The sequence below is a fragment of the Pipra filicauda genome, unplaced genomic scaffold, assembly GCF_003945595.2.
Source record: "Pipra filicauda isolate LSUMZ 115617 unplaced genomic scaffold, ASM394559v2 scaffold132_size2486313_pilon, whole genome shotgun sequence".
Classification (NCBI taxonomy): domain Eukaryota; kingdom Metazoa; phylum Chordata; class Aves; order Passeriformes; family Pipridae; genus Pipra; species Pipra filicauda.
This window is the reverse complement of record NW_024103796.1, coordinates 1,544,912-1,572,514: the sequence shown is the minus strand read 5'-3', so window position 1 is coordinate 1,572,514 and position 27,603 is coordinate 1,544,912. Positions and strand designations below refer to the sequence as shown.

The window sequence follows — 27,603 nt, the reverse complement described above, 5'->3', positions numbered from 1 at the left end:
TTAATGCTAACTAAGGTAAAATAGTAAAATAGAAGTCTTTCTCCCATGTACAGCTGCATCAGCGGGAGTGGTAAATTGCATAGATTCTTTCTTTGGTTCTATTAGTGTTTGTTCATATCAGAATTATATAGCTGTGCTCTATTGGAGAACAATTAATTTACATGAGAAACATGTAACTCACTGTGAACTCTGCGGACATAGCAAAAAAATTACAAAATCTAAAATCAACAGACAGGGTTGGGTGTCTCTTGCCAGCTAATTTATGGAACAATTATTGTGTAAATATTTCCAATCTGGAATTTTTTTGCTAAGAGGATGGCTCAAGATGGTGGAAATATGGTTACTTTATTTTTGCCTCCATGTTTTTTTACACTGATCAGAAAAGGGTACTTGTTTCCTTCCAAGACCCACTGAGTCAGGTAATTCTAGTTACTCACCCAGTAGCCATCAATCTTGAAGTACAGGTGGTAATGATGCTCTTCTTTGTCACAGTGGCCATCTCTCTCCATGTCTCAGCAGTGTGAGCAGCAGTGCTGAAAACCTGCTCCTACCTCTGCTTGCTTTAAAAGTAGAGCTGCTGCAGTGAGTCAGATGGGCTTGACCTGAGAATCTTGCAGAGTATAAGGAAAGAGAGAAAAAAAGGAAGAGTCAAGTTCAAGGGCACAAGGAGGAAAAAGCTGAAGGAAGGAGGAATAGAAAGCAGGGTTTATAGGAATGGGAGTGGGGCTTATGGACATAGCAGAGAGAGAAGAGGCCAAAAGATAATCAAGAGGGGAACCTCAAACATCTCTCACAATACAGAGGAGTTTTTTGTAAAAATAGAAATTAATGCAGCTACAGATCTCAGTAATTTATTTTCTAAAAAGAGTAAGGTCTCTTTAAGGAATACTTTAAATTAATTCTGGCTCAAGTAAAAGTAAAGAGATTTCATTTAGAGACCTCACAATTTTTGATCAACAGTATTAAAGATTGTGTCTCTTTAAATGTCACATTCTATTACCTCTGGGTAGATCAACATTTCATAGAGCAGCAAGGTTCATCCTCACACAAAGAAAAGTAATATATAAAGAGATGTAAAGTATGTATAGAAGCCCAGGAAAATATTTCAATGCATTTTGCAGATACACTCTTTGGAGGAAGATACTGTGTAAGCATGGTCAGAAAAAAGTCTTGAGTTTGAAAGCTCATTCAGACTTCCTTGCTGCCTCAGTTGAGCAAGCTGAAAATAGTTGCTAGATTAGATAAATCCTCAAGCTCCTGTAGCCCAGTGGCATATCTTCAGAGAAGGTTTTGTTATGTATACATGCTGCTGGTTGTACCTGCAGTTTAATCCATGCTTAGTGTATGTCACCTTGACCTGAATCCAACCTGAAGGATAGAGGCTAAGTGGGGAATTAATGTTGGGACTACAAACTCAGTTCAGCACATGAGTCAGCACAGCCTGAAAGCATCCAAATAGTTTTATTGTCCCATACAATTGTGGCAGAGATGTCTGTGGCTAAGTAGTGTGCTATTTGTGATAGACAGTTAAAACCATACGTTGTTTTGTGTAAATTGCCTGAGAAAATTAATATTTTTTGCATTCCAAAGTCAAAAGATGGAATTGCTTTTACGTGCCATAGTGCTGTGGTGAGAGTCTTCCCCAGTTAGAGGGCTTTTTACTGTTAAGCTCAGTAGGGTCAGAATGCAATTTTTAGCGCAAAGAACCTCAGTAGATAAAAAAGCGTAAGGCAGTTTACAAAGCCATTATTCAGACAAATATGTTGTATGGGACTGCTGACCACACAGGCATTGTGTTCTCTACTTTTCTCTTCAGCATGTACATACAGTATCTCATGCTGATCTTCTGTGTCTTTCCTTTTTCATCATGGGTCTGTGATGTCAAACTATGACACTAGGGCAGGGGAAAGGATGTTTCTCTGACAGGTACCAACTCATTAAAATGGTATTCAATGGAAAATATATAAATTTATTGGGCTACAAGGATATTTCACATTTATATATATTGTTCTCATATATGAGTCTTCAGTTCTGACTGTGCTTTCATTTCCATTAAATTGATTCCATTCTAGCCACACCAACTAAAGAGTTTTTCCAAATTTACACACACACAGATGGGTAGAACCACATGCTCACCAACGGAAGGGTTAACATGGTAAAATGCAAGTTCAATTCCTAAAGTTTCTGTCGAAAGCATGTCGGTGCTTCTTTCAGCAGCTCAGCAGTGTCCAGCTTTAAGCTTGTCCTAAGACAGGGTATCAGAGAATCATAGAATATGCTGAGTTGAAAAGGACCCATCAGGATCATGGAGTCCAGTTCCTGGCTCTGTGCAGGATACTTCAGGAATCATATCATGTGTTGTCCAAACACTTGAACTTTGTCAGGCTTGATGCTGTGACTACTTCATGGGGAGGCCTGTTCAAAGGCTCAACCACCCTCTGGGTGAAAAACCTTTTCCTGATACCTAACTCCCCCGACTCAGCTTCATGCCAGTTCCTCGAGTCCTGTCACCAGTCACCAGAGTGAAGAGATCAGAACTTGACCTCTGCTTCCCCTCCTGAGGATTTTGAAGACACAGTGAGGTCTCCCATCAGTCTCTTCTTTTCTACGCTGAACAAATCGAGTGACTTTAGCCACTTCTCATAAGGCTTCCCCTCCAGACCTCTCGCCATCCTGATGGCCCTCCTCTGGATGCACTCTAATTGCTTAATGTCTTTTTTATATTGTGGTGCCCAAAACTGCACGTAGTATTCAATATTCAATATTCAATATGAGAGGCCGCACCACTGCAGAACAGAGCAGGACAATCACCTCCCTTGACCAGCTGGCAATGCCGTGCTTAACAGGATACAGGACAGACTTGGCCCTCCTGGCTGTCAGGGCACTGCTGACTCATATTCAAGTCGCCATCAACCAGGACCCCCAGGTCCCCTTCCGCAGCACTGCTTTCCAGCCTCTCATTCCCCAGTCTATACACATAACCAGGGTTGCCCCATCCCAAGTGCAGAATGTGGCACTTGCCCTCGTTGAACTTCACCTGGTTGGTGATTGCCCAGTCCTCTAATTTGCTGAGGTCTCTCTGCAGGGTCTCTCTGACCTCAAGAGAGTGAACAGCTCCTTCCAGTTTAGTGTCATCAGCAAAGTTACTTAGTATCCCTTCCAGTTCCACCTCCAAGTTGTTAAGAAAGATGTTAAAGAGAACTATGCCAAGGATGGAGCCTTGTGGAACCCCATTAGTGACTGGACACCAGCCTCTCCAGTAGTTTAGCCTCTCTGCTTTACTTCTGTCTGAATCTGGTAAACTGCACATAAAAGGTGACATAGCATTGATCCACTAGGCAAGCCCACAAAACTAAAGAGTTGTCACCTAAGTCCACAGTCCAAACAGGAATTGAGGAGGACACCGCACAGAAATTTCTCCTTTCAACTACTTCAATGCAGTGCTAGTTGCCATGGGAGGGAGAACCTGCTCTTTTACTGCTGTACCTTCCACAGCAGCACAGAGAAATAAGCACACGTGCATTCAGGAATCATTTATCACTAAGTTTATAAACTGCAGTGCCTGAACCAGCTAGTTCAAAGCCGGTTTGGGTGTTGCAAAACAAGTCACAGTGTAATAGCAGATGAAGTCTTTGGTTATTGGAGTTATTTGGGGCACGAACATGAAGTATTTTCAGAGTACACTGCTGGTAAGGCTTATTTGTCTCATCCAGTGATTGCTAACACTGTGCAGTGACCACTTCTTGGCAACACTCCTCTTTCTGTGCTAAGTTAAACAGCACTGTTCTCTTTTACCCTCTGCCTTTCTATTTTTGGGTGCTAAAAGAGTTACCAGGGTGTGTTATGCACACTCCAAAGCTAGAGTTTTGAACAACTCAGAGAATTGATGATAAGTGAGGTGCATTTTTTTATGTCTGGTTTGCCAGGGATTATTCAGCCCATGCCAGAAGTGGGCAAAAAGCTATTAGCGGTTGGGGGGGACCCTGGTGTTTGTGAATGGAGTTAGCCTTAACATAGAACAAATACCAGGCACCCATGTAAAACCCAGCATCACGAGACCTTGGAAAGCCTGCAGGTGACATGGGAGTGCCTGTACACCATTTCTTCAAATAGGAGAAAACAGGAAGTACTGTGGGACTGCAAAGTTACTGTTAATGGCACAGTTTCTGCTCTGTTCTTGGAATTAAAATAACATCATTCCCAATGGCTGCCAGTGCCAGCTGATGAGATCCCTACTTTATGAAAAATAAATGCAAATGTTTTGCTTTATGTCAGCTATGTTAAGTTGCATTTTTGGCACTTGCGACCAAGATTTCTGACAACAACATAAAAATACATCTTAGGTTTCTAATTCAGATTAAAAAAAAAAATAATCCAAAGTGAGTGCAACTGTTTGGCACAATAGCGTGACATTTGCATAGCATGTTCACACAAGCTCTGGAGAAAAGTAATGATGATACCTAATTCAGTTTTGCTATGTCACAGCTGTAAATGAAACTCAAATTATCAGGTTTTGGTCAAAACTGCAGGAGAGCAGAATGCTCAGTTTAATAACTTTAAAGCTAGGCCTTGTGCTTAATGGATTAGCTTTGCCACTGTCAATTGAATAATTTGTTACTGAGAAAGGAAAACTGATAGGGGCTTGAGTGTTCAGACAGTAAGTTCAAGAGATGATATTCATAATCAAATAAATGTAAATATTTTTATTTTAAAAAATGTTAATGGCACCTTAGAGGCAGTCATGACTACACAACCAAATATACAAAAATTACATTTTCGTAATTGCATCTTTCCACAGTACTGCACAAAATGGAAATAATATGAGAAACGTTGCAGGTGACACACTGAGACAATTAATTTTAGTCAATAAAAGCAGACAGTTTTTGGTACACCTTGATACTACCAGACCCAGATTCCCTGGGTAAAAAGGAAAGGTGGCTTTGTGCAAAACTTCCCAACAACAGTACAACTTAATATGCTAAACATACAGCAAATCAACCGTACAAGACAGTTTGACTAGGCCTCATGCAGTCTTTATATACAGCATCATCTCGGCTTTTTCAGGGAAAATAAGCAATTCCACTGACTAAAACAAAATTTCTTGGTCTTTCACTGTTGTAATGTAAAATTGTCTGATTCCTTGTGCAGGATTCTACTTAGGATCAGAGAGACCATTCCAACTTCATCTGAAAACAAGTCCTTTATAACCTCTTGTACTTTAAAGGGAAGTAATATAATTAATTAAGGCCATGTTCTGGCATGATGGTAAATGAAGAAAGCAGATAAATATTTGCTTGATTAAAAAAAAAAAGAGGAGAATAAATTTGCCTGATTGCTAGTCCTAGATGGACTTTTGGACGTGATTAAATTTTGTTATCTAAATTAAAGTGTTTAATTACAATAATCTGTGTTTACCTTCTGTCGTACCATTGAATATGGAAGTAAAATGTCTTTATCATATCGGAAAGGGACTCGGTTTCCCAAAATAAAAAGAAAAGCAAATAAAAAAAAGTTGGTTTTCATACCACCTAAATGAACCTCAAGGTTCTGTGGGGTTTTTTTCCCCACATTTCTTCTTCATTGATTTTGATTCCAGAAAGCACTACCTGTGATTATGTAGTTAACATTGTATCAAACATTGATACCTTTTTGAACAGCCGCATTCAACTTTAAGTGTTAGAGTATTTGTTTATTATGTTGTTCAGTAGCTAATAATTAGTTTGTAACCCTTATGATTACAAAACTGAAGCTTATGCTTACAATGGATTTGTCTAGCTTCAGTTCTAGTCAGTGTATCATGTATCTTTCCTACAGCAAATTGTATTCACCTATTGAATTTCTATTCCCCAGATAAGCAGTTATGATTTGTTCAAAGAAAACCACTAGCTTTTAAATATCCTTCATGGACAGCAGATATCAGATCTATATGTGATGGTCCTGCAGCAGAGGCACTGCATAACACAAGCATTTTAATATTAAACTAAAATGCAGTGAGATTTTATAGTGGCTCTATAAGAATTCAGAACAAGTAGATATCACATCACAGGAATGCAATAAAATGAGAAGTTGCATGAATGCATATAATGTAAAGCAGAACAGCGAAGAAATTTAAACTGAGTCTCATTCAGTCCCACCAATCACTAATTGGACATTCAACAGTAACAGAGCTGAAGCTAGTTGAAGCTAGCAGAGGGATCCATTTGACAAGTTTCTGAGAAAGCCTCATTTAGTGCTGAAAGCTGAAGTGGGAGAAATCAGGAAAATTGTGCTAACTTTCCTAAGAAATTAATCTCCAGAACCCTCCGAACAAAAAGCTGCCAACAGCCTACTGAACAGTATGAACAACTAATCGAGGGGCTTTTCCATCAGAGAACTACTGTCAAAGTGAAGTGAAATAATTGACTACCAGGCAGTACCAAGCAAAAAAGACACTGCCTGGCAACTTTTTGTTGAGTAGGAGTGTTTTAGAGGCTCATGATGAGCAGGTGTAAGGAATATCCTAAGAATGTTTAATGTGTTGTATGAGAACATAGAAGCAAATTGTATCCTGACAGAACATGGTTAATTCATTGAGAAGCTGAACAGAGTTCTCCTTAAGAGGTCTTGCAATTCTCTGGGTTGGCCTAGGCATACTTTCATGGTAAGCAGAGCTCTGACTGCAGGCCAGATACGTACACTCACATAATCCCAGTCTAGAGAGAGGAAGTGATCCCAGTACCGAAGATAATGGCACAGGCACCAGTCTGCTCTTGATCCTGCTCTTGATCTAACAGCTTGCTACCCTGTCACACCACATCCTGGTAGTGTTCCTTGTAGGAAAATGCTAGGAAGAACTTTTCTACACTGAAGCTGCCCGGTTTTATGGGCAGCTAATGATTCACTGCAGCAAGAAAGAAAAAGCCTCATCTCCCTTTTTGTCCTTGCTTCATACTCATGAGATCTTTCTACCAGCCCTTTAATATCTAGATGTGCAGAACCATACATCTCTTACACCAAGGTTTTCTTCCAGTCTAGTGAACTAACATGGCATATGGAAGACTTCACCACACACCAGTGTTAGCACAAGGTAGGAAATGGAGGGGTGATGGCAGAAGGGGAGACTCCTCTCCCCTTGGGTGGCTTCCACTTGGCAGAGTTCCTGGCACTGCAGCCTTACTCTCTGCAAAACTATAGCAGTTTCATTCAAAAGCAAGCTTTTGCCCTTCACTATTTTATTATTTACTTGATGTGTACCACATCCTCCAGTGATTTAAATCCAGTAGGGAAAATAAAGCAGAGAATTGATGTGCCCATTCACCAATTAGGGTTGTTTTAATTTGCATAACGAATATTATGCAGTCTTTTTATCTTTTTCTGTGTCCTCTGCCAGATGTAAAGTTAATATGGAAATGCAAGATCTTCCTGTTTCCAATTTGAACACAGATTCTATCAAGATAGTCACCAATCTTTTGTAGAGCCATCGATTTTACATTCTACCCTCATTTTGCGCTGAGGCTGTCTTCCAGAATTGCAATAGGATGCCCTTGGAGCAGAGGCCTTCCTGGTCCCAGGTTGTACGATACCAGCTTCCCTTGTTACAAGAAAAATACACCTGACCTTGAGACTACCTGATGTAACACTTAACTACATAAACTAGCACTGGGAGGATTATCTCTTTAAACATATAATCATGCAACAGGCAAAGGAGATTTTCTTACATACACATTATTAACAGGTGGCATTCCTTTCTTGCACATCTAACCTTCTGAACTCATTTAACAAAACGCTAAACAAACTGTTTTCTCAAGAGACCAAAACAGAAGGTAGCTGTGCAAGCTGAATATAAGAATGAAGATTATAATAAAGATGGCAAGAAAACACCATGAAGCATCACAGCATTCTTAGGATCAGAACTAGGATTCTTTTTGTTTGGTTTTGGTAATGGATGTATAATCATGTGACTAGGGAAATGAAGGAGCAGGAGAGTCATAGGGCTGATTAGTAAAATGGGTGGTGGAGTTTAGGAAAAGACTTCAGAAAGGAAAGGGCTCTGAATAAAACTACATTCATCAGCTAAAGAAATGGGGAAAAAAGAGGAAAAAAAAATTATATCATTAGATGCCTTTTCAAAATGAAGACAGGACCACAATGTAAGAAAACCATGGAAAAAACCAAGAGGATCTGAGGACACATCAAAAGGAAACAAAAACCCACCAAGGAAAACCTTTATTGTGATGTAAAAGTCAGGAAAAAGCTGCTGCTTTTTTAATTTTTCTAACATTGTGGAAGGGACTTTCCTGGGAAGATAAGTTTATGAGTTGCCTCAGCGGAAGCAGTGCCCTCAGTCTATCTGCTGGCTGTAAAAGGAGGCCAAGTACAGCTACTTGGAAGGTGGGGGTGAATGCCTGTTGCAATGCACGCAATACAGTGACAAAATGGGTTAAGAGACATGGGAAGAAAGGTCTCCCTGAACTGAACAGCAGCAGGAGCACATGTAGCAAGGAAGGCAGAAAAGTTTTCTGCATAGCACAATACATCTTTCCTTCTTCAGGGGATACCAGGAATACAGGAGTAAAGAGAAAAAAAATAATGAAAAGAATAATGATCTATATAATCATTTTTCCTGACACAGTCAGGGATAAACCAATCAGCAAGTCTGGGCTCTTAAAAGTCATATTTCTCTCAGCAGGACTTTTGCTTCCACTCCACCATGCTCTGAGACGAGGTAGGGCTGGGTTAGGATAACATGGGTGTGCCTGACCTGATCCAGTTCCGGCGCCTGCAAACCAGCACAGTCCTTCCTCAATTCTCTGTTCGAAGATGTAGCATATATAAAGAATTCTTTAAAATTTTTTTTAAGTGTTTTAATTGAATTTTCTAACTGCTGAGTCATATTATTATTTATGAAGTTAATTCTGTCCTTTCTTCAGTTCCTGAAACCACAAAAAGTAACTATTCACTGTTAATCAAATCATGGTAAAATGTCAAAGTTCTTCCCCTGCCTCTCCCTCCCCCACTCCCTTTCCTCAGAATAAGGTCCTCACAACTTGTACACCAAATATTGCACTTGATTAAAAACAAATACACACACCAAGCCTCTCCCTCCCTTCTGTAATACCAGCATAGAAAATACTGCAACTGAAAAGAAAATCTGTCATGACAATTATTTTCACAGGTAGTAACACTGAACATCAAATAACTAGAGACACTATCTTTTCATTTAATGGAGAGTGGAGAAGAATTGTCGTTGTGGTGGTTTGTTTTGTGGTGGTTTCTGTTTGTTTGTTTTTAATAAAGATCTTGTTTTACATCGTGGCTGAAAGCCAAGCAGATTTCAGGGAAATTTTTTTGCAGTTCTTAAATCAAGCAAAATAAATTCCAGCGAGAAAACAAACCCAACCCTGTCTCCTAGTAGTAGTACTGCATGTTAATACATTATTTTCAGGAATGTTTGTCAAGAGAGTCTGCAGTTTGTATATTTACAGAAGTTTAACTCCCTGCTCCCCTAAGAAGCGTTTCACTCAGGTTTCTGCCACATTCTTTAATCTGACACAAGAAAGAAATCCACTGTACCCAGAGTCCCACCACCTATATGCTTTGCATCGAGTTAGAACACCCCAACAATTCAGTGCTAGCAAAGGCTAACCTCAGTGATGCCTTTCTGTGTACTTCTTTCCCCCTGCAGGTTACAAGGGTTGAAGCAAGTGCATTGGTCTGGATGACAACCACCAGCTACTTGCTTCTTCACTGCTTTACAAAGTGGTCTGGGGATCTTATCATTCCATTCAGTCCATCTTTGGAAGTCTTATGCAACATGTATGTGTTTCCCAAATGTGATAAGGAACAGTGCCAGAATGAACAACTGCTAGCTGTGGCCAATAGTCATCATTGGTCTAATTTACAAACAATAAACTCTGTGCAAAAAGTTACTAGCAGAAGCATTGAGTTTCATTGGTCCTGAAAACTAGAAACTCCATATACAGATACTCATTAATTTAGAATCAAGAACTAGTAATACATATGACAGCACAATTTGGCTTGTTACTCCAGTTGGATTCAGAGAGAAATTAACTTATGAGTCTAACAGGGCTGATACACATTATGGTACTCCCTCCTGTCACACTCTTTGCACTCCAGCCTAGTAAAAAGCACAGCTGACACTTGCAGTTGCTGGGATTCCTCCCAGACCATCATACTGTCTTTTGTGGGTGTGGGTTTGTAAAGTGGACAACATTTTGGATTAAGGCAGAAGACTGACTTAAGTGAGCAGTTCATCACAGACATAGCCAGTTAGACAAAATCAGATTGAACAACTGACTGCCAACGAATATGCTTTTATGCATTTACACCAGAATTTGTATACACACAGTGCTTAAAAAACAGGGAGGGGAAGAAAATGAAAAAAAAAAGAAAAAAGAAAAAAAAAAGTCCAACGGCTTCATCTTGGTATAATCATCCTTTCTATGGCACAAATTATATGATCCCAATTTTTACAAAATATTGCCAGCAGCGTCACTGCGAAAAAAGTGCAGATGATATGAAAGCGGCTCTTCATCATAGGAGCAATGAACTTTGCAATAGTAGAAACACACACTAAGATGACAGTCATGAAGGCCAGGATAACATTTATACATTTCCCCAGGAGCACTTTGGCATTAACTGTTTCAGACTGCTGTGCTTGCTGTTCCTGCTGATGGAGCTCCAGTTTGGACACCCGGGTCTGGCATGATTCCAAGGCTTCCTGGAGACAGAAAACAAGAATTAGGCCAGCTGTATTTCCATTCAACACTTCTTCATGTTTTAGCTGCTGAACCATCCATCAGCTAGATTAGATGTGTAATTTATTATACACTGCTAAAATTTCAGTGAACCACAAACTTCTTAAAAAAAGTGCACATGTATATCTACATGAATGTATCACTGCCTGCTCAGGCATAATCAAGTCTAACAACACTGGCCATAATGTAGTTTTTACTTTTTTCATGCTTGAGAAAAAGCATCATAACTCTAATGTTCATGACAGATGTTTGCTGTATATACTGATGAGATAAAGTACTGAGAAAGCTGTTGCCATAGCAACTATCACTGCGTTAGAACAGCAACAAAATTAGTTTCTTTCTATATACTATAGAAAACATTAGGGTGGGCTTGCTGCAATACTAATTAAATCTACTTTGCAACATGTAGTATTTGTTTTACATAACCTCTATGGTCTACATTTTTTTTCTCTCAAAGCCACCTGTTGCACAATGTGGGCTTGAGTCCTCTGTAAGATCTGGCCTTCTCCCTCTATCAGTGTGAAGGCTCATTGATCCATGATGATGATTGATCCCCTCCCCAAGCGGGCAGGGGAGACAGTGGAGAAACCTGCGGTGGTGCTTTTATGGGATTCTCTTTCATATGATCTATTCCTCTTTACAATTTGTTCCAAAGGGAGCAGACCTTTCTCTTCTTCTTGAGGATGGACTAAAAGTGATCTTTGAGTAAAATGCTTTCTAAGGCACTAACCCCACACTTAAGCCCTCCCAAAGTGAAACATAGAAAAATTTCCAACTGCTTCACTTATTTGCCAAAATGCACTTCTTGCTGGAGTTGGGATTTGGGCACCAATAGTGGTAACATGGTGGAAGGTTATAAGTTAATGAGATTGATCAATGTGACATAACCTTTTACTGCTGTGTAAAAGGGAAAGCTGATGTTCCAGCATCCCTACTTCCTTCCCCACTCTCAAACTCCAAACATTTTCCTTGCACTGGCAGGGGCATTCACCTGATCACACAGTAAGCTGTTACACAAAACTGGTTTCTTTCACTGTTCTAGGAATTAGTTGATAGATAGATAGATAGATAGATAGATAGATAGATAGATAGATAGATAGATGATAGATAGATAGATAGATAGATAGATAGATAGATAGATAGATAGAAAAGACAATTCTTAATGGGTGGCACAAAGTCCCTTATGGTTCATGCATGCTCTCCACTACACACTAAAGACCTTTCCTGGTACTTATTCCACTCTGACTGTAAGTTATTCTCAAATCTTGTGCTGCTTTAGAGAAAGTCTAGCTGCAAAAGTCTGGTACCTGCAGCTCTGCATTGAGAGGCTGAGCATGTCTTTAGAAACGATCTGCACATCCTTTAGCGACAGAGTTAAGTTGTTACTCAAAATATCCAGAGCTTAAATGCCTTCTCTCTATTTTAGCTTATCTGCCAACCCCCCCAAAGAGGCAGGTTTAAACAGGCCCAGCTGTATAGAGATAAAAGAAACAAGGTTGTATCAATGTAGCACTTCGATTAGTTTTAAAAGTCTCTGACATCCCCCCCCCCAACCCCCCCCCCGCCAGGATTCTGCTAACAAGTTAGCGATTAGCTCATAGCCCTTCTGCTGGACAGCTCAGGTCTCATGTTTTTACATCCTCAAGATACCTTCACAGAAAGGAGTTCTCTTTTCTTTAAATCTATCAGATCTCTCTCTTCTTTAAACCTACAAAGGAACCTATGATGCACTTAGATTTAGTACATCCTTTCCCATTCTGTTCCCAGGAGCTTCCTGACTCTCACACCAGTTAGGAAACTGTGATCATCCTCCTGCCTGCAGGCTCTATGTTTAGAAATGTGAGCACAGGGGTATGTTACAGGACAGGTTTTAGCTTCTTTTACCATCTGAGGCAATATGAAGACAGTCTTTGAGCATTCCTCATTTGTTCACAAATAGGTAAAGCATAACAACGTTTTCACCATTTTTCACCACTTGCTCAGGCTTTAAGTAGAAATATTATGCATTATATAAGTGACTATATTGTATATAAATATTCAAGTATGTAGCTACATGCCATCAGGACACACTTGTAGACATTATTACTGGCTTTTGATTGAAGCCAGACATAACTACAACTGATCATTAAGGTGAACACATTCTACAGTTTTAATCATAGAGGTTGTTGTGACCATGGCTTAAAACTCTTAAATTATAACTGGCAAATCTACAAGTCTGTTTATCAATTAGCTCTCTTACTTTTTACCTGAAGCTCAATTTATAATAAACCTTGCCAGTGATGAGACTACTTACTGGAGAAAGTGAACAAGAAGTTTGTGTTAGGACATTGTCAAAGGTGGCATTTTACACAATACGAGGAGACTTAATTCCTTCCTCCTCTAGTGCAAGAAATTAAAACAGACCATTCTTCAACCACAAGTCTGCCCAGCCTACATCATCAATTCCAGTAGAAAAAATTCTGAATCCAGTGAAACAAATGAAGACTCACATTGATTTAATATGCTGGGGTTTCACTTTAAAACAGACAAAACACGGGCTTAAATCTTTCCCCAGACTCCTTATTTACAAAGATGTAGAAAGATGTGAGTGTTCCATGGTACAAGATTTCCACCAAATATTAGAAGTCTATGGTAAGGAAAAACATACCTGAACATCTCGTGATCGCTCATATGCCTGATATGCCACTTTCTCCTCTATGCTGGCTAGCTCCTGTTTCAAGTTTGCTGTCTCATGTTGATGAAGATCAGTGAGGTCATTTAACTGGTCCTCCAATCTTTCGTATCTTATTAGGAAAAGAGGTCTAAATTTAGTGCCTTCTATTCAAGAAATGCTAAATCATGAACACAATTACACATTTTAAAAGATAGTTTTTCAGTGTACTATGAATTCATAGGACTGGCATTACAAAGCACATAAAGGAAATCAGTAAAAACTTTGCAAACTCTCCATAAGCATTTATTCAGCAAGCTGAAAGTCTTTTTTCAGTGTTCCTTGCTGGCAGTGGGTGTTAAGAAGCAAATATCTGTACATCATTGGAAAATTACATGAACTATAAACACTGCCTAAGGATCTCCAACTCACATTTTTCTGTTTTTCACTCTTCATTTAGACAAGAAGATATGGTTTCATAAGTAAGTTTGAGCTAGCTAGCTAGCTAACCAGTAACAACAAGAAAAGTATGTTCTCTCTCAAACACAACTGCAAGGTCCTGCCATTTGTGTACAGCCTGTTCTGGCATGCCTCTGCACAGCAAACCAGTTCAACTAAATCATCAGGAAACTAGAAATTTTTTTGGTGAGTTTGTCATTTGATTTAACACACAAACAGGCAAACACTGCAGTCAGCACAAAAATGATGGAGGCAAAATTGTCACACTGCGGAAATGGGTGGTAGGAGGCTTGAGATCTTAATGGCAGTGAGCTGTCAGAAAAGGCCACTGTCTTCCCCTCAAACCAAGTCCTGAGTTCAGTAGGCCATTTGTATTGTTCTTTCCTCCCCTATGTTATCATGTGATATCAAGCCTTTCCTTGTATTTCAAGAACTGTAAACAAGGGAAACATTAAACATTGCATTTTATACTGAGTTTTTCCCCACTAGCATAGTAAAGACTTCAAGAATCGACTGTCACAAGTGATATGACAAATGGGATATAGGTACAGCAGGTGTAAGTCCTCTGTAGAACATATCTTCTCAGAGCAGATGATAAAGTAATTAATTGCCAAGTAACAAATGCAAAAGGAAGTTGTGCTAGAGTACTTAAAATTACATCTCACAGCTGTTTATTACACCAGGCTACAAGGTGACATTGCATCCACAAGATAGCAATGTGTGTGAGAAGTATTTGGACAAGGTACTCAGGAATCAAGGGTATACTTATCAGCTGTAAGTCAGTTCTGCTATACCATAGACTGATTAGCTTTTTTGAGTCACAACAGATGAGAATCATTCCACTGGTTACAAAACAATTGGCAGTGAATACTCCTGTCTCCAGTACTCACATAATTCACAGTATGACAGAGGACAGAGTTTTCCTTTGACAAAAAGCAAAGGACTATTACATAATTTGATAGGAAATACTAATGTTTTAGTCACTGGAAGGAGTGGAACATGTTGGTACCAGATATTGACTGGAATTATTTTTTCCTCTTGCTTCTGAAATATTTCCCTTTCCCCCCCCTCCCTTTCCAAATAGCTCCTATACCGGTTCAGAAGTAATTTCAAGAGAACAGTTAAATAAAAATACCTAAATCTTTCCTCTTGTAACATCTGAGAAATAAAGCCATAGTCTCTTTTAAATTGTGTTTTTAAATTCTCAATATCATCAGCTAATTGGGACTGAGTCTCCTTGATTTCCCTTAGTTCCTCCAAAATCATGGAAAGCTTTCCTTGGCTGTCCAGGGTACTTGCCACAGCAGGACTAAAAGAAGTATTCCCATTACTATCTGCTGATCCAGAGGTCCCACTTGAGCATTCATCATCACTAACATATTTTGGTTTGGCAACAATGGTGGCACTGCCCCCATATGTTCTGGAACTCGTTTCTGGCCGAAATTCATCCAGGGTATTTTTGAGATGAGCGATGTTGTCTGCACTACCAAATTTGTTTCGGATCAGGTTGGCAAACTCTCTAGACTTGCTGAAAACAAAGACAGGTGGTGTCAAAGATACACCTGGCACACCCGACTTGCCGCTCTCTGTTCCATGCCCAGTGGTACGAGACTTTCCATGTTGAATATCTTTCAAGTTATCTTTGGAAGTATCCTTGGTAGCTTTGGAAGATCCATTTTGTTCAATATCCTTGAGCTTTTTGTGATACTGTTCCAATTTCTTCTGCAGCTGGGCAATGGAGTGAGCAGATTTCTGATTCTTTTTCTCAAAGACCTGTTTAATGCGCCCGGCCTGTTGCTTGTCTGCACTGTTTACCAGTTTCAAATACTCAGCCACGTTTCCATCTCGAGCTGTTTGTTCAACCTTGATTTGCTCTGTAACCTTGAGAATTTTCTGTTTCAAGCTATCTGCACTGAGTTTGACTTTGTGAAACTCTAGGACCCCATCTGGTACATCAAAGTTCAGGTTGGTATCAGAACCTCCACGGCGAATGTTAAGCGGTAAACTCAGGGTATTCATGTCATGTCTTTCCACCTGAGAGAAAAGAGATAAATGGAATTTGAATTCTATTTTTTTAAATCAAACTTCCAATTTCCTTTTCTGTATGTAATTATACCAAGTACACAATATAAAGTAGTTTACAGTAGCAAAAGAGAATACACTTTTCTTGAAATTAAGCAGCATTTTTCTTGACTTCCATAGGTTAATAAGCAGCCCAAGGAAGTGCTTGTTTCTCTTAAAATAGAAGCAAGATGAATTAGAGAGAAAATTATTCAAGTTTGCAGCTTTTCAGAATCATTCACGGTTTTCCAGAAAATGAGAATAACACCTAGTTAGAAAAGGTTCTTAAATATATTGTTTATTTTTAAGAGTTTCAAAGAGATCATGACTGATAATCACTCTGTTTTTTCTCTTAGAAATGGTCAAACACCAATGGAGATGTAAGCAGATTTTTCCCCTCTACAACAGCTCTATCCTGTTCAGCATATTTTCCTGGGTTAAATGCCTTTTTTGATATGTCCCATTCAAATTCCTCCCACAATTCAAAGTTTTTTCATAACTAGCTGAAAGCTCTTGGAAATTTAGTGTATGCTTCAAGTTGGAAGCAGCTGCTAGTTTTTAAAGCAGAGAGCATGGAGAAAGAATTGGCCTGTGTCTGGCTTTCCATGCTTGATGAAGATGCTCAACAACTTGATCTGCTGTGGCTAAGTCTATCTTAATAGCAAATTCACTGAGTGGGATTTACAGAAAGAAACTCAGGAAGGAAAACTGCATTCAGTCACATATAGGATCCATACACCCTAACAAAGCTCTCTGGAAGCACAGCAAAAACAATTAAGCAACTCGTTTACAACACAAACGCAACAGATGATTCATCTTTCTTAACAGAAAGGCAAGACAGTCTGATACAAAACACAAAAAGCGTTTCCTTACACAGAGTCAAAGTCATGGAAGAGGCACGACATAAGAATGATCTAACCAAAATAGCTTCATCCCTATTATCGTCTTGGTTTAGCCTCTGTGACACAGAAGGTGCATTTCATGAAAGCTGCCACAATACCACATCTGTAGAGACTGCTTAACAAATGCTCCAGCCATAACGGGTTTTCAGAGCTTTAACACCAGAGGGAACCAATACGATTGCTCAGGTAAGTCCATTGCAGAGACAAGGCAGAAGCTTTATTAAAGTATCTTTTAAACATGCATTTGTGAAACACTTTAGCTACTCTTTGCTTCAAAATGCCTGAGATACTATGTTAAAAGTTTGATTTCCAATTACAGTGTTTATTATTATCTATAATACTGAAGATCATGAAGCCAGACCCACGTGTACATGTCCAGTGATCATCATTCGATCTTTTTCTTAATTAAAAAAAACCATAAGACCATCATTAAGTATTGGTTTAAGGTTTATTCTATCCTTGAAAAGTTTGGGCGGCTCTCCTGGAAATTCTCTCAAGGTTTCTTGTTTTGTCCTTAAAATACAAGTTCAGTAACCAGATAAGGTGTCCTATTGTTAATAACATGCATCGTGCAGAGATTGATCAGGAGAACAAGTCTTGCTCCGTGTCTACCATGATGGGGAACAAACACAGAGGGGGTAATACAGCTATAAATCTGGATCTGCACCAGACCATTGCAGAGACAAGACCATCTCTACTCCTACTTTATATTCTTTTCCTTATAGATTACCAAGGATTACAGTGGAGCTTTTTCCTGCTTTTTCTTTTGCTACTGCACCGCTCAGGGTATAAACCAGGTAACATAAAAGTTCAGATTCACCAATATTTAAAAAAAAATAGACACATGAAAAATGCAAACTGAAAGAGTTGTGGAACTGACAATTTCTTCTGGAGAATATTAGTTAATGATGACCTTTAAGATTCAGACTCTATTCCAAGAAGTAAACCAGTGCTGTAGCCTAACAGATTTGCACTTTATCAGTTTAGTTATTAAAAAAAAGTAAAAATAAATTTTTAAATAAAATTTTTATATTATTTAGTATCACTAATCACATGTGTGTTGCAGAAAATCTACTTTATTGGTGAGATCTTAGTATTTTAGTATTTGCACAGATATGACACAGATGTCATTCTATATTCAGTGTGATATCTAATATAAAGACTGCAAAAACCACGTGTCACTTTTTAACATAATAACACTCATAATACTGTTGTGGAACGTAAAATTGCCTTTAATATAAGCAAAAATAGTTTGATATTGGATACTTGTAACTTTCCAAAGGCTCAGACAGCAAAGAAAAGCAATCAAGGCAAATAGCTGAAAAGTTTAGATACCAGATCTGTACCCTATATTGCAGATATTTATGTAAATGAACTTACGGGATCTAGACAAATTCAGTATGGACAAACAGCTCAGTATAAAACAACAGCTTACTGAAACAACCTAAGACATTTTTTAATAATCTTTGGCAAAAGATTATACTGTAATAAATCACCGCATTGTATATACACACAAGAAAGATCCATCACTGATGTCACTCAGGACAAGCTGTACGTACTTCCAAGAATGGGTGGGTCTATCTCTAACCTTTATACAGCAGTAAGTGTTTACTTCCTTAGTACAAAATAGTCTAAATATGTATTGTAATATTTGGATACAAGCCCAAATCAGATCCCTTCTCCCTTATGTCCTCTCTCTCACTGGAGTCTCTATTGGTCAGCCTTCTGTGCCTTCCTGAAACTCCAAGGCCAAAACAGCAATAGAGATAAAAAGAACAATAGCATTGAGGGAATACATCTGCTAAAAGCTGCCTTGCTTTTGGAAACGAGGAAACCAGTTAGCATGTGGAAAATCTGCTCCTGACATGAGTAAAACCAATCATAAAGTCAGTTCAAATTCAATAAACTTTAGAAAATAATAGTGTTTAAATTCGCAAAACACGGTTAGCAGTAGGGTTTTTTACTTATTTGATTGAGAGATCACCAAGGGTACAGAAGAATTATATCCAATACATTTCTCTGTCTGATTGTATTTGAACAAAAAGGCAGGTGTCCTCTTGCCATCATGTTGCAAAGCTGGGACAAGAAACAGAGACTCTTGAAATTCTCTGTTGACATAATATACCTTTTTGTTGGAGGTGGGGGTGTGGTGTGGTGTGAGTTGCTGGGTTTTTTTTTTGGGGGGGGCTAGTTAGTTGGTTGGGTTTTGTGGGATTTAGGGGTTTTTTTAAGTTTGTTTGGTTCGGTCATCTTAAATCAGTAGCAAGCAGACACTGGAGGACTCAGATATCTCTAGACAAGTGGCCTGTCACCTTTCTTCTACCTTGATGAGGTAGAACAGTCTTGCAAAGACCCATTTCTGATTGCTTTATAGCTCAACTCTAATGCCATCCCAAGACATCAGATTTCCATCTTCAAATCCTACCCCAAATTCTTCTTGCTGCAACAGTCTCGTCTTGACATGAGAATTAGCTTGCATTTCCTGCTGTATCCTGCCTAGTTCTTTATACTGAGCAGAAGACTGTCAGTAGGAGTCCGAGATGCTTCCTTATCCCTGCAGGGACTGGTGCACTCTCCTGTGATGTGGACTGAAATCCTCCCACATGCAGGAGATTGAATGCACACCTCCCTCAAACTGTGTGAGCACTCTTCCAGCTGTGCTATGGGAAGAAATGATGAATGCCATCCACGTCACTGTTCTTTTTCTGACTCCTGGGTCACCAGTGTCTGACAGGGCCACAAAGCCCTCGATAATAAAAATGTTGTTGAGACATTGATTTTCTTATTTTTATTTTTTAAGATTTTCATTGTGGTTGCCAAGAGAAAAAAATACATACATATGGTAGCAGCCCCAACAATTAAAATGGACCAGCCATCTTTTCAGAAGTGAGACGCACTTAAAGAAGAAAGAATCATCATACATCTCTCCTATGAAAAGAATTACTAGAGAGCTGGGGATTAGCAACAGATGAAAGGCAGCAGTCCTGAGACAAGTGGTACCACCAGGAGGATAGCACTAGCCCACAGTCTGAGAAAATACCAGAAACATGTCTGGGATCTGTCTTTTAGGAAAAAACAATTTGCATTTGGTACTGGGATAGCCATAGCTGATACTAGCATGGAGATACTAGCTTGGAGAGAGACCACTGCACTTTATGGGGCAGTTCACATATGTACTTTGCTACAACTCAGTTGAGAAGTAATAGTAATGTTTGTGCTGCTGAAATACTAGCTTTTATGAACAGTGATTTAGGAGTAAAGTAATTCAGGATCCCTGCCTGCATCAGAGCCAGGTTCCACAAATGACTAGATAGGTAACTCTCAGTGGTAACGCCCCAATCCCCCTTTTTCCAAGTCAAGCAGATCCCTGGCTGCATGGCCATGCTGTTCATGAAACCCATTCCAAGCCAAAGTCCAGAGCTTCAAAAGGGATAGCAGAATAACTGCCTGGTGAAATGAACACGGGGCACTGCTAAAAACCCTTCATGCCGCATGACTTGGTGGGTTTACTCTCTGTCTTAAATGGTAAGTGGAGGGCTGGGTAAAAGGCAGCCTGTCATTCATAGAGAAGCATTCAGAGCACAATTGTGATCTGAAAACCCAGTCACAGAAGCAAGGATATGGATTACATTGGCATCATAATGATCAACATTTTCTCACTTAACCGTCTGCAAAAGCAGACAAAGGTCAGACTTGCAGGCCCTGCTAACAATGAGCCCAGAGCATGAAAGGACCCGTGTGCCCCAATGCCACAAGCAAGAGTGTTGGAAAGGGATTTCACATTGGCAGGATCTGCTGAACTGGTGAGAATATCATGCTTAACAGCCTGTGCAAATTGGCCATTATATCCTCTGGTTGGAAAATACAAAGCAGACCTAGAAGGTTACTTCTTCCCCAAAGATTCCAGGTGGGATCCATTTGGGAGAAAAAAATCCATAGTGAATAGAGCATAGAGAGCATGCAGTCCACCCTCGTGCAGCCCATATCTCATGGCTGCTCAGATGAATCACCTCCTGTATTCTACTGACTGTGTCAATGGCTCTCCACTAACAGTTGAGAGATAAGCCACCTGTGTTTAGGTATCAAACTGAACTCTACTGTTTATTTCATAGATTTCTTTTACACTCTTTTAAAAAGCAAATGAAAAAAATAACAGAGAAAAAAAGCATTTGCAACACAGAGTCATTGACTGCATATATGCACCAGGTTTCAGAAAGCAAACACCTTTGGGTTGTCTCACTAAAGGAAGCAAACCAGGAAGACAAAAAGTGATCTAAGCATTTAAATAGGCTCAGTTTACAAGTGGTTCTGTCTTCTTCTTTCTCCAAACAATCTCATTACTATCACCAGACATAGCTGTGCAAGCTAAACAAAAACTTATTATTATTTAAGTCTATTTTGAAAGAGTTTTGGAGGGGTATCTGATGAATGCTTAGAAAAAGAATTCCATACAAAATAGGATTTAAAGCTTTTAGAATTTAGCAATAGTAAGAAAAATAATCAGGAGCAATTCTCTTTTTGTCAAGAAATATGCATATGTCAGGGGTTCCAATGGGTAAAAGAGCATGCAGAGGAGGTTTTAATACTTCTTCAGCATATTCCAAAGCAGAAATGTATTTTGGGAGAGATTGTTACCATATCTTTCAAGTTCACTGTTCCTTCTAAAATCCATAGGAGAGGAGTCCTTCATGGAAGTCTTAAAGATTTTAAGTTACATAAAATCAGCCCCCAATGTTTCTGTACAGTATGTTACAGCAAAACAGCTTCTGCTCATGTTTTTTTAAAGAGCTGCTTTATAGTAATATCTAGAAGTACCTACACTCAGAACATCATGCTAATAATCAAGCAGAGGTTTGAGAGTATAGAAATAGAGAAAGACAGAAAATCCTGTTTCTGCTTTTTACTGGGGAAATGGGAGATCCAGGGTGACTTGTCTGAGACCACCAGGCAAATGCTGATGGAGTCAAATAACACAGAAGGTGATTCTTTTATCATCAACAATTCCTCTATCACTATCAAAAACCTCCCCAGACTGCTAAAGTAAATAGTTAAAGCTGTAAGTATCCCAGAAATAACCTTTTCTCTAATTTCCAATTAAAGGACTGAACGAAGGTTAAATTATCTAGGTCATGGCTTGTGTGTAAATAAGTATTTAGATATGGTACTATTTCAGATTAAACCAAAGGGAGAACAATGGGGGGAAGAGGCAGTTTTCTACTTCATTGCTAACACCAGTTCTTTCAAAACCCAACAACATCCACTGGAAAGTTGGTGATAGTGTCACCACTCACACTCTCAACTTTTAGTCCTGTTCCAAACTGTTTGGCAGCATAAAACTGACATAAGGAAAAACCAGTTCCAAAACAAACAATTGCTGTGCCTAGACACTGAAAATTGAAAACAACAGGCCCCTACAAAAGTAAGCAAGTTACTTTCCATTGACTGTCCGGCGGTCATGTGAAAAAAAAAATTAAAAAATCACTGTCCAATACAGCAATGAACTAATAATCAGATTTACTAAACTTAAATTCCTTAAGTGGGTAAGAGGTAGATTCCATACCCCTTGATTAACTATTCTGCTTTACATCAGTCCTGCTCTTTAGACAAGCACCATTAATTAAAAATGAGTCAATAAAATACCCTCTTCTAACTCAAAGCAAAATAAATGTCACTTCCATGTGTATGTTCCTTCTGTGTCAGGTTTCCATAGTAATATAAGGAAATAGTTGGGAGCCTCAGGTGCTAAATGGGTGCTTCCATCGAGCAGTGCTTATGAGAACCCTGCAAGCCTGCACTCCTACTCCCACTGAAGGAGAGAGTCTTTCACCCGACACAAATCCCCTAAAGTACAACCACAATGAAACAGTGTGAGGGTGAAACACTTTTGAAGAGTGGTGCAAGACATTCTGTATCTCTTCTTCTAGATCAATCGTTCAACTCACTTTTAGTGTTTCTAATAAGTGCTCTCCCTTCCCCCTTCCCAGCTTTTATGGATTTTCTTCCCCTCCCATTCAGTAATAAGCTTTCTTTTTATAAAATATTCAAATAGATGGCAAGAATGAAATTTTCCAGAGTACCATGAAATATTCTGTGAAAAGCCAGCTGCTATAGCTTTTCAATTATTAAATCCTTTTCCATGAATGAGAAATTGATAAAAAGCCAGCAACATCCCTGCTATGACTAATCACTTCTCAGTTACAGAATATGCTTCTGATTTCCCACCACTTGTGATTTAGAGTGTGTTTTCCTTCACATCACTGCACTGTCTACCTTCTCATCACAAACTATTCCACATTGATAAAGTTACAACAAGTCACCTGCTCCCTCCACCTGGTTCTTTCTGTTTCACAGTCAACTCTTAATTCCACTGTTATTCAGATTGTCTAAGCATTTCCTGAAATCTCAGCTCCTGGAACTGTACAATCATACAAGAGACTTCCAGGGAATAGTACTAAGTTTCTTGCCCTCAGTTACAGAGAAATAACTGCCTCATCTTATTTAATAGTCAACAACCAATGAAGTCCTTCTTGCCCCAAAATAGAGACAATTTAAGGAAATTTTAAATACATAATTTACAGACCTACAAAAATCAACCCCACAGCCCAGTGCTGATTTTAGTCTAATTCATGATTTTTTACTGCTTTGAGCTGGCAACACTTCAATAAAACCTATTTTGTAACAGGAACATTAAGACTTTACAGTAGCAGGGAATTTTGAAAGTACTACCATTCGGAGATAAAACACTCTAAATCCAGATAGACTGGCCATCATAGGCAAAAGACTCAAGACTTGGGGATTTCGTTTGTTTAAACCACTGCAAAACTTCTGTTTATAAACAAGAGAACAATAGCTCCATCACGCATAAGATCTTTTCATTTGCGTTAATGCTGCAGTGGCACATCCTGACCATATAAACAATCACATCTCGTCCTGTACATGAACTGAGTCGCTTATTTAAAGAAGCCTGCTTGCTTCTTCCTTTTCCTCCTTGCTTCTCTCCACACTGGGCTGATAAAGTAAAATCTAAAAAATACATGCCTGTTACATCAGCAGTTCTGCCTTTATGCAGGACTTGCAGTTCGTTTTTTTATATGAAGGTCTAATCAAAGGATAGGTCCTACTTCACTACATTTCATGACTAAGGAACTTATTTACCTCTCCACAATAACTAGTATATCTCTTAACAAGGCAACTTTACTTTATTAAACCTTTATTTATATACACAAGTACACTTTCACTATTTGCCACATTACACATATGAGTATGTTTTTTGCTCCACATCTGATATCCAAGATTTGTATTTGTACCTAATACGACAAAAAGCCCAAAGGCAGAGAACTGAATGAAGATTGAGCCACTGAAAATCAAAACCTTCGGCCATACTTCATGATCTACACAAACCGAAAGAAACCAATAAAAAGGAAAATAAGAGAAGCCCAGAAAAGAAAGAAAGGAGAGATAAAGGTTTTATTTTAAAGCCTACTTTTTAAAAAAAATGTTTTAAATTGCTTTTATTATAAAACCCCCTTATTTCATTGGGCAAAATAAGGACAATGTCCTAGTTAGAACAGCTGGGCCCAGTTCATCACTGGATGGGTGTAACCCAAAACTGTGTATTCTATAGCCTTCCATGCCATTTCCCACAAACTGTTATCAATGAACCATTTACACCATCTGCACATAGAACCTGACTCCTCAGGCTATAAACTAAGGCCTGTTAAGAGGCCTGTGAGATAGGAGGTTGCTTTTGTCCTCACACCCATTAAGGAACCCCCTGCCCTGAGGGAGGTACTGAGCATTCCTGCCTGAACTGGAGGATATATAATCTTGGAGTCTTGGGACTTTTTTAACCACTCATGGGATCCAGAGGAAGACTGCAGATCACTGCTCTCAACCAGACTGCAACCACCACCCTTGACCGGACTGCAATCACCACTTTTGACCAGACTGCAACAGCACTCTCACCAACAGGTTTTCCCCTCTCCCTTACTTTTGGACTCAGGGGGCCCAACGAACACCACTCTGTTCATGCCTCTGGGTGCTGGGTTATACATTTGAGTTTTGTGGGTTAAAACCAATTGTTTGTCTGTATAATCATACTTATTGTATTATTTTATTAAATTGTTATTCTGACTTATAATCTCTCTTTTGGGTTGAGTTCATTTTCCCCTACTGGTTTACCTTTAAACCAGCACAGACAATTAAAACTTGAATTACATAGATGCATTATTATACAGGTCATTTGTCACTCAAAACCACTGCTGCAATAATGGTATTTTAAGCCAATATACATAAATGATTAACACTGCTCTGAATTAACTCTGGAGAAAACATAACTGCAGTGCATTAAGTACCAAAATTCTCTGCAGATTCAATGGATTTAATCCTCCACCTCCCGAAGATCACACCAACCGAACTTTACAGCATTGTCTTACTTAAATTTATTTTTAAAATAGCAAAAATATTTTCCTTTCTTTTTATTGAAGGGGCAATATAAAGCATTAGGCAATACAATCACAGTTTCCTGCTCAGGCAGCATCCCTGTATATCTTTCTCCTGGAAGAAAATGAAATGTTGTCGCCCAGGTTAATATAAATAACATTGTTTTGAAAAGCAAAAAGGTTTTCTGCTGCTGTGTCTATGCTACTGAACTGGGTCACAGGTGATGCTTTCCATTTATGAACTGATCTACAGTTCTCCTTATTTTGGAGGAAGTCTTCAAATATTACTTGTATGTTTAATATCTTGTTATTTATATAAATAGACACATATAAAGATATGCTTTCAAAAATATTTTTTAAAATATACATAAAATTATTGTTATTTTGAGTAAGTACTAATCTACAGAAAATCTCATATACATACAGTGTTTCAACTGATGTGCACCTTCTGGAGAACCTGCTCTTGGCGTGGTATTTTAAGATTACACCCTAACAATGAATTCAAATAGTTACAACTAAATATGAATTCACCAAAAAAAAAAAAAAAAAGATAACTTTTCCAGTAAAAAGACACAATAGAACACATTTTGAAGATGAGTGCACCTCTACAAGCAGATCTCCCTGCATCCTCCTTTCTGAAGAGCTCCATGTGCACATAATAGCAACACATCAGAGTGGGTACTATTCCAGCTAATGCTTTGTGAGCTCTCCAGAAATATTTTGTGTGTGGCACACGATCTTGAATAGTTTCTCAAATAATGTTTAAAATGTTTATGAGTTTGTATTGGCATGAATCATTTCTATACGAGACTGTAGGTTTGTTTAAAAAAAAAAAAAAGAAACTTTTTTGCCAGTCTATTCTCTCTGAACCAAGTTCAGCTAAGACTGTTGTATCAATTTGATTGAACTGAAATAACCCACTATCTTTATTTAGTCATGAGTCATCTTTATATTCCATTTTTACTCCATTTTTGCCTTTTTCTTTCAAATTTTTGTATACATCATACACTTCAAACACTAATACACATTACACAAATATCTCAACCATAAAAGAAACTCTGTTGTAGGTAATTTCCACAAGTCAATAAAATAACATCAATTAATTAAAAACTCAAAATGCAAAAGGCTTGTCTAACTGAAAAGAAAATCAGAGATTCATCCAATTAGAGAGTAACAAAACCCTACAGGAAAATTTTTATCTAGTCTTAAAACTATTTCTATTCTAAGAACACCCTTCCCCAATTAGTGAAATTTATTAAACTAAAGTATTTAGAGAAAGCAATTCAGATTATTTTGGAAGATAAACTAGGTTAAATTATACTTCTGTCTTGTAGTATACTTGTAACAAAAGTGTTAAATTACAATTTCTTTAAGTTTAACAGATAAAGAAATAAACTGTTTTTAAACAACTGCCTTTAATGAGGATTCACTAAATTTTTACAGTATGGTACAAATCCTCTAATGTCATTTTGAAGATGCTTGAGTAGTAACCATTATGTATTGCCAGGATAGTACTAGCAAGAGAAAGCAGACTTTTCCCCTCAGAGACATTTGCAAACTGAAAATACATTATTTCTGTTTGGCCAGAACTAAAATGTCAAGGGTAATATGAACTCCTGTGAAAGGAACTCCTGCTGATACTAAAAGCTCATTACAAAGCTCACTGCCTTCTACTTCAACTACAGGGCACATGTGGTGAACATCTCTTCATGCAGTATAAATACATAGGAGAATCTGTATTATCCATAAAAGTTACTCACAAATTTAGTGCTTATAAACTAAATAAATAGACCAAAACCAACCAAACAAAACCCCACTCCTCTCTCTCTGCTATTCAACACAAAACCCATTCTCAAATGCAGGACTGCAAGATGAGACTCACAGGCAAGAAACAGTAGTGACTTTGTTTAGCAGACTACCAGAAAGTGCTCAGAAACTGTACAGTTGCACAGCACATTAAATTGCTTAGAAGAGATTAGATTCAGCAGGAAAAAGCTGTGTTTAACTTGATCTTTCTTAATCTGCTAAAACCATGTTGCTAATATAAAAGTAATTTAATGCAGTGAAATTAAACCCGCTTATCTAAGCTATTGTAACTGAGAGGATAGATAAAATATTATAGACCAAATTTATGCAACTTATTTGCTTCACTAATATATTTATACAAAATTGCATTCAATGCAGCACAGATATGGTCAAGAACTATCACAGGAGACAGTAGGGCTAAAAAGGCAACACCAGTAATGCACCAGCAACAGTAAGAGTCACATTAGGAAGTGGCAAGCAAAGATGGCTTTGCAGCCTATATTGCTTTTACCACATTTTCTTTCCTT

The 27,603-nt window shown here is 38.5% G+C and overlaps 1 protein-coding gene across 4 annotated transcripts in view; it reads right to left on the bottom strand.

Moving 5' to 3' along the window:
• Positions 1 to 4,676: 4,676 nt before the first annotated feature.
• The window catches only part of TMCC3 (transmembrane and coiled-coil domain family 3), a 133,449-nt gene continuing 110,522 nt past the window's right edge, over positions 4,677 to 27,603 (bottom strand). For 3 of the 4 annotated variants that reach the window (XM_027732213.2, XM_039378228.1, XM_027732212.2), the window contains exons 2-4: positions 15,002 to 15,900; positions 13,405 to 13,540; positions 4,677 to 10,720 (exon numbers count right to left, since the gene is read on the bottom strand). In XM_027732213.2, the coding sequence (XP_027588014.1) occupies positions 10,418 to 10,720; positions 13,405 to 13,540; positions 15,002 to 15,900 (1,338 nt within the window). In that variant the 3' untranslated portion in view covers positions 4,677 to 10,417. Of the gene's footprint in view, positions 10,721 to 11,853; positions 12,229 to 13,404; positions 13,541 to 15,001; positions 15,901 to 27,603 lie in introns of those variants that run through there. The other variant, XM_039378229.1, reaches the window with a different exon arrangement.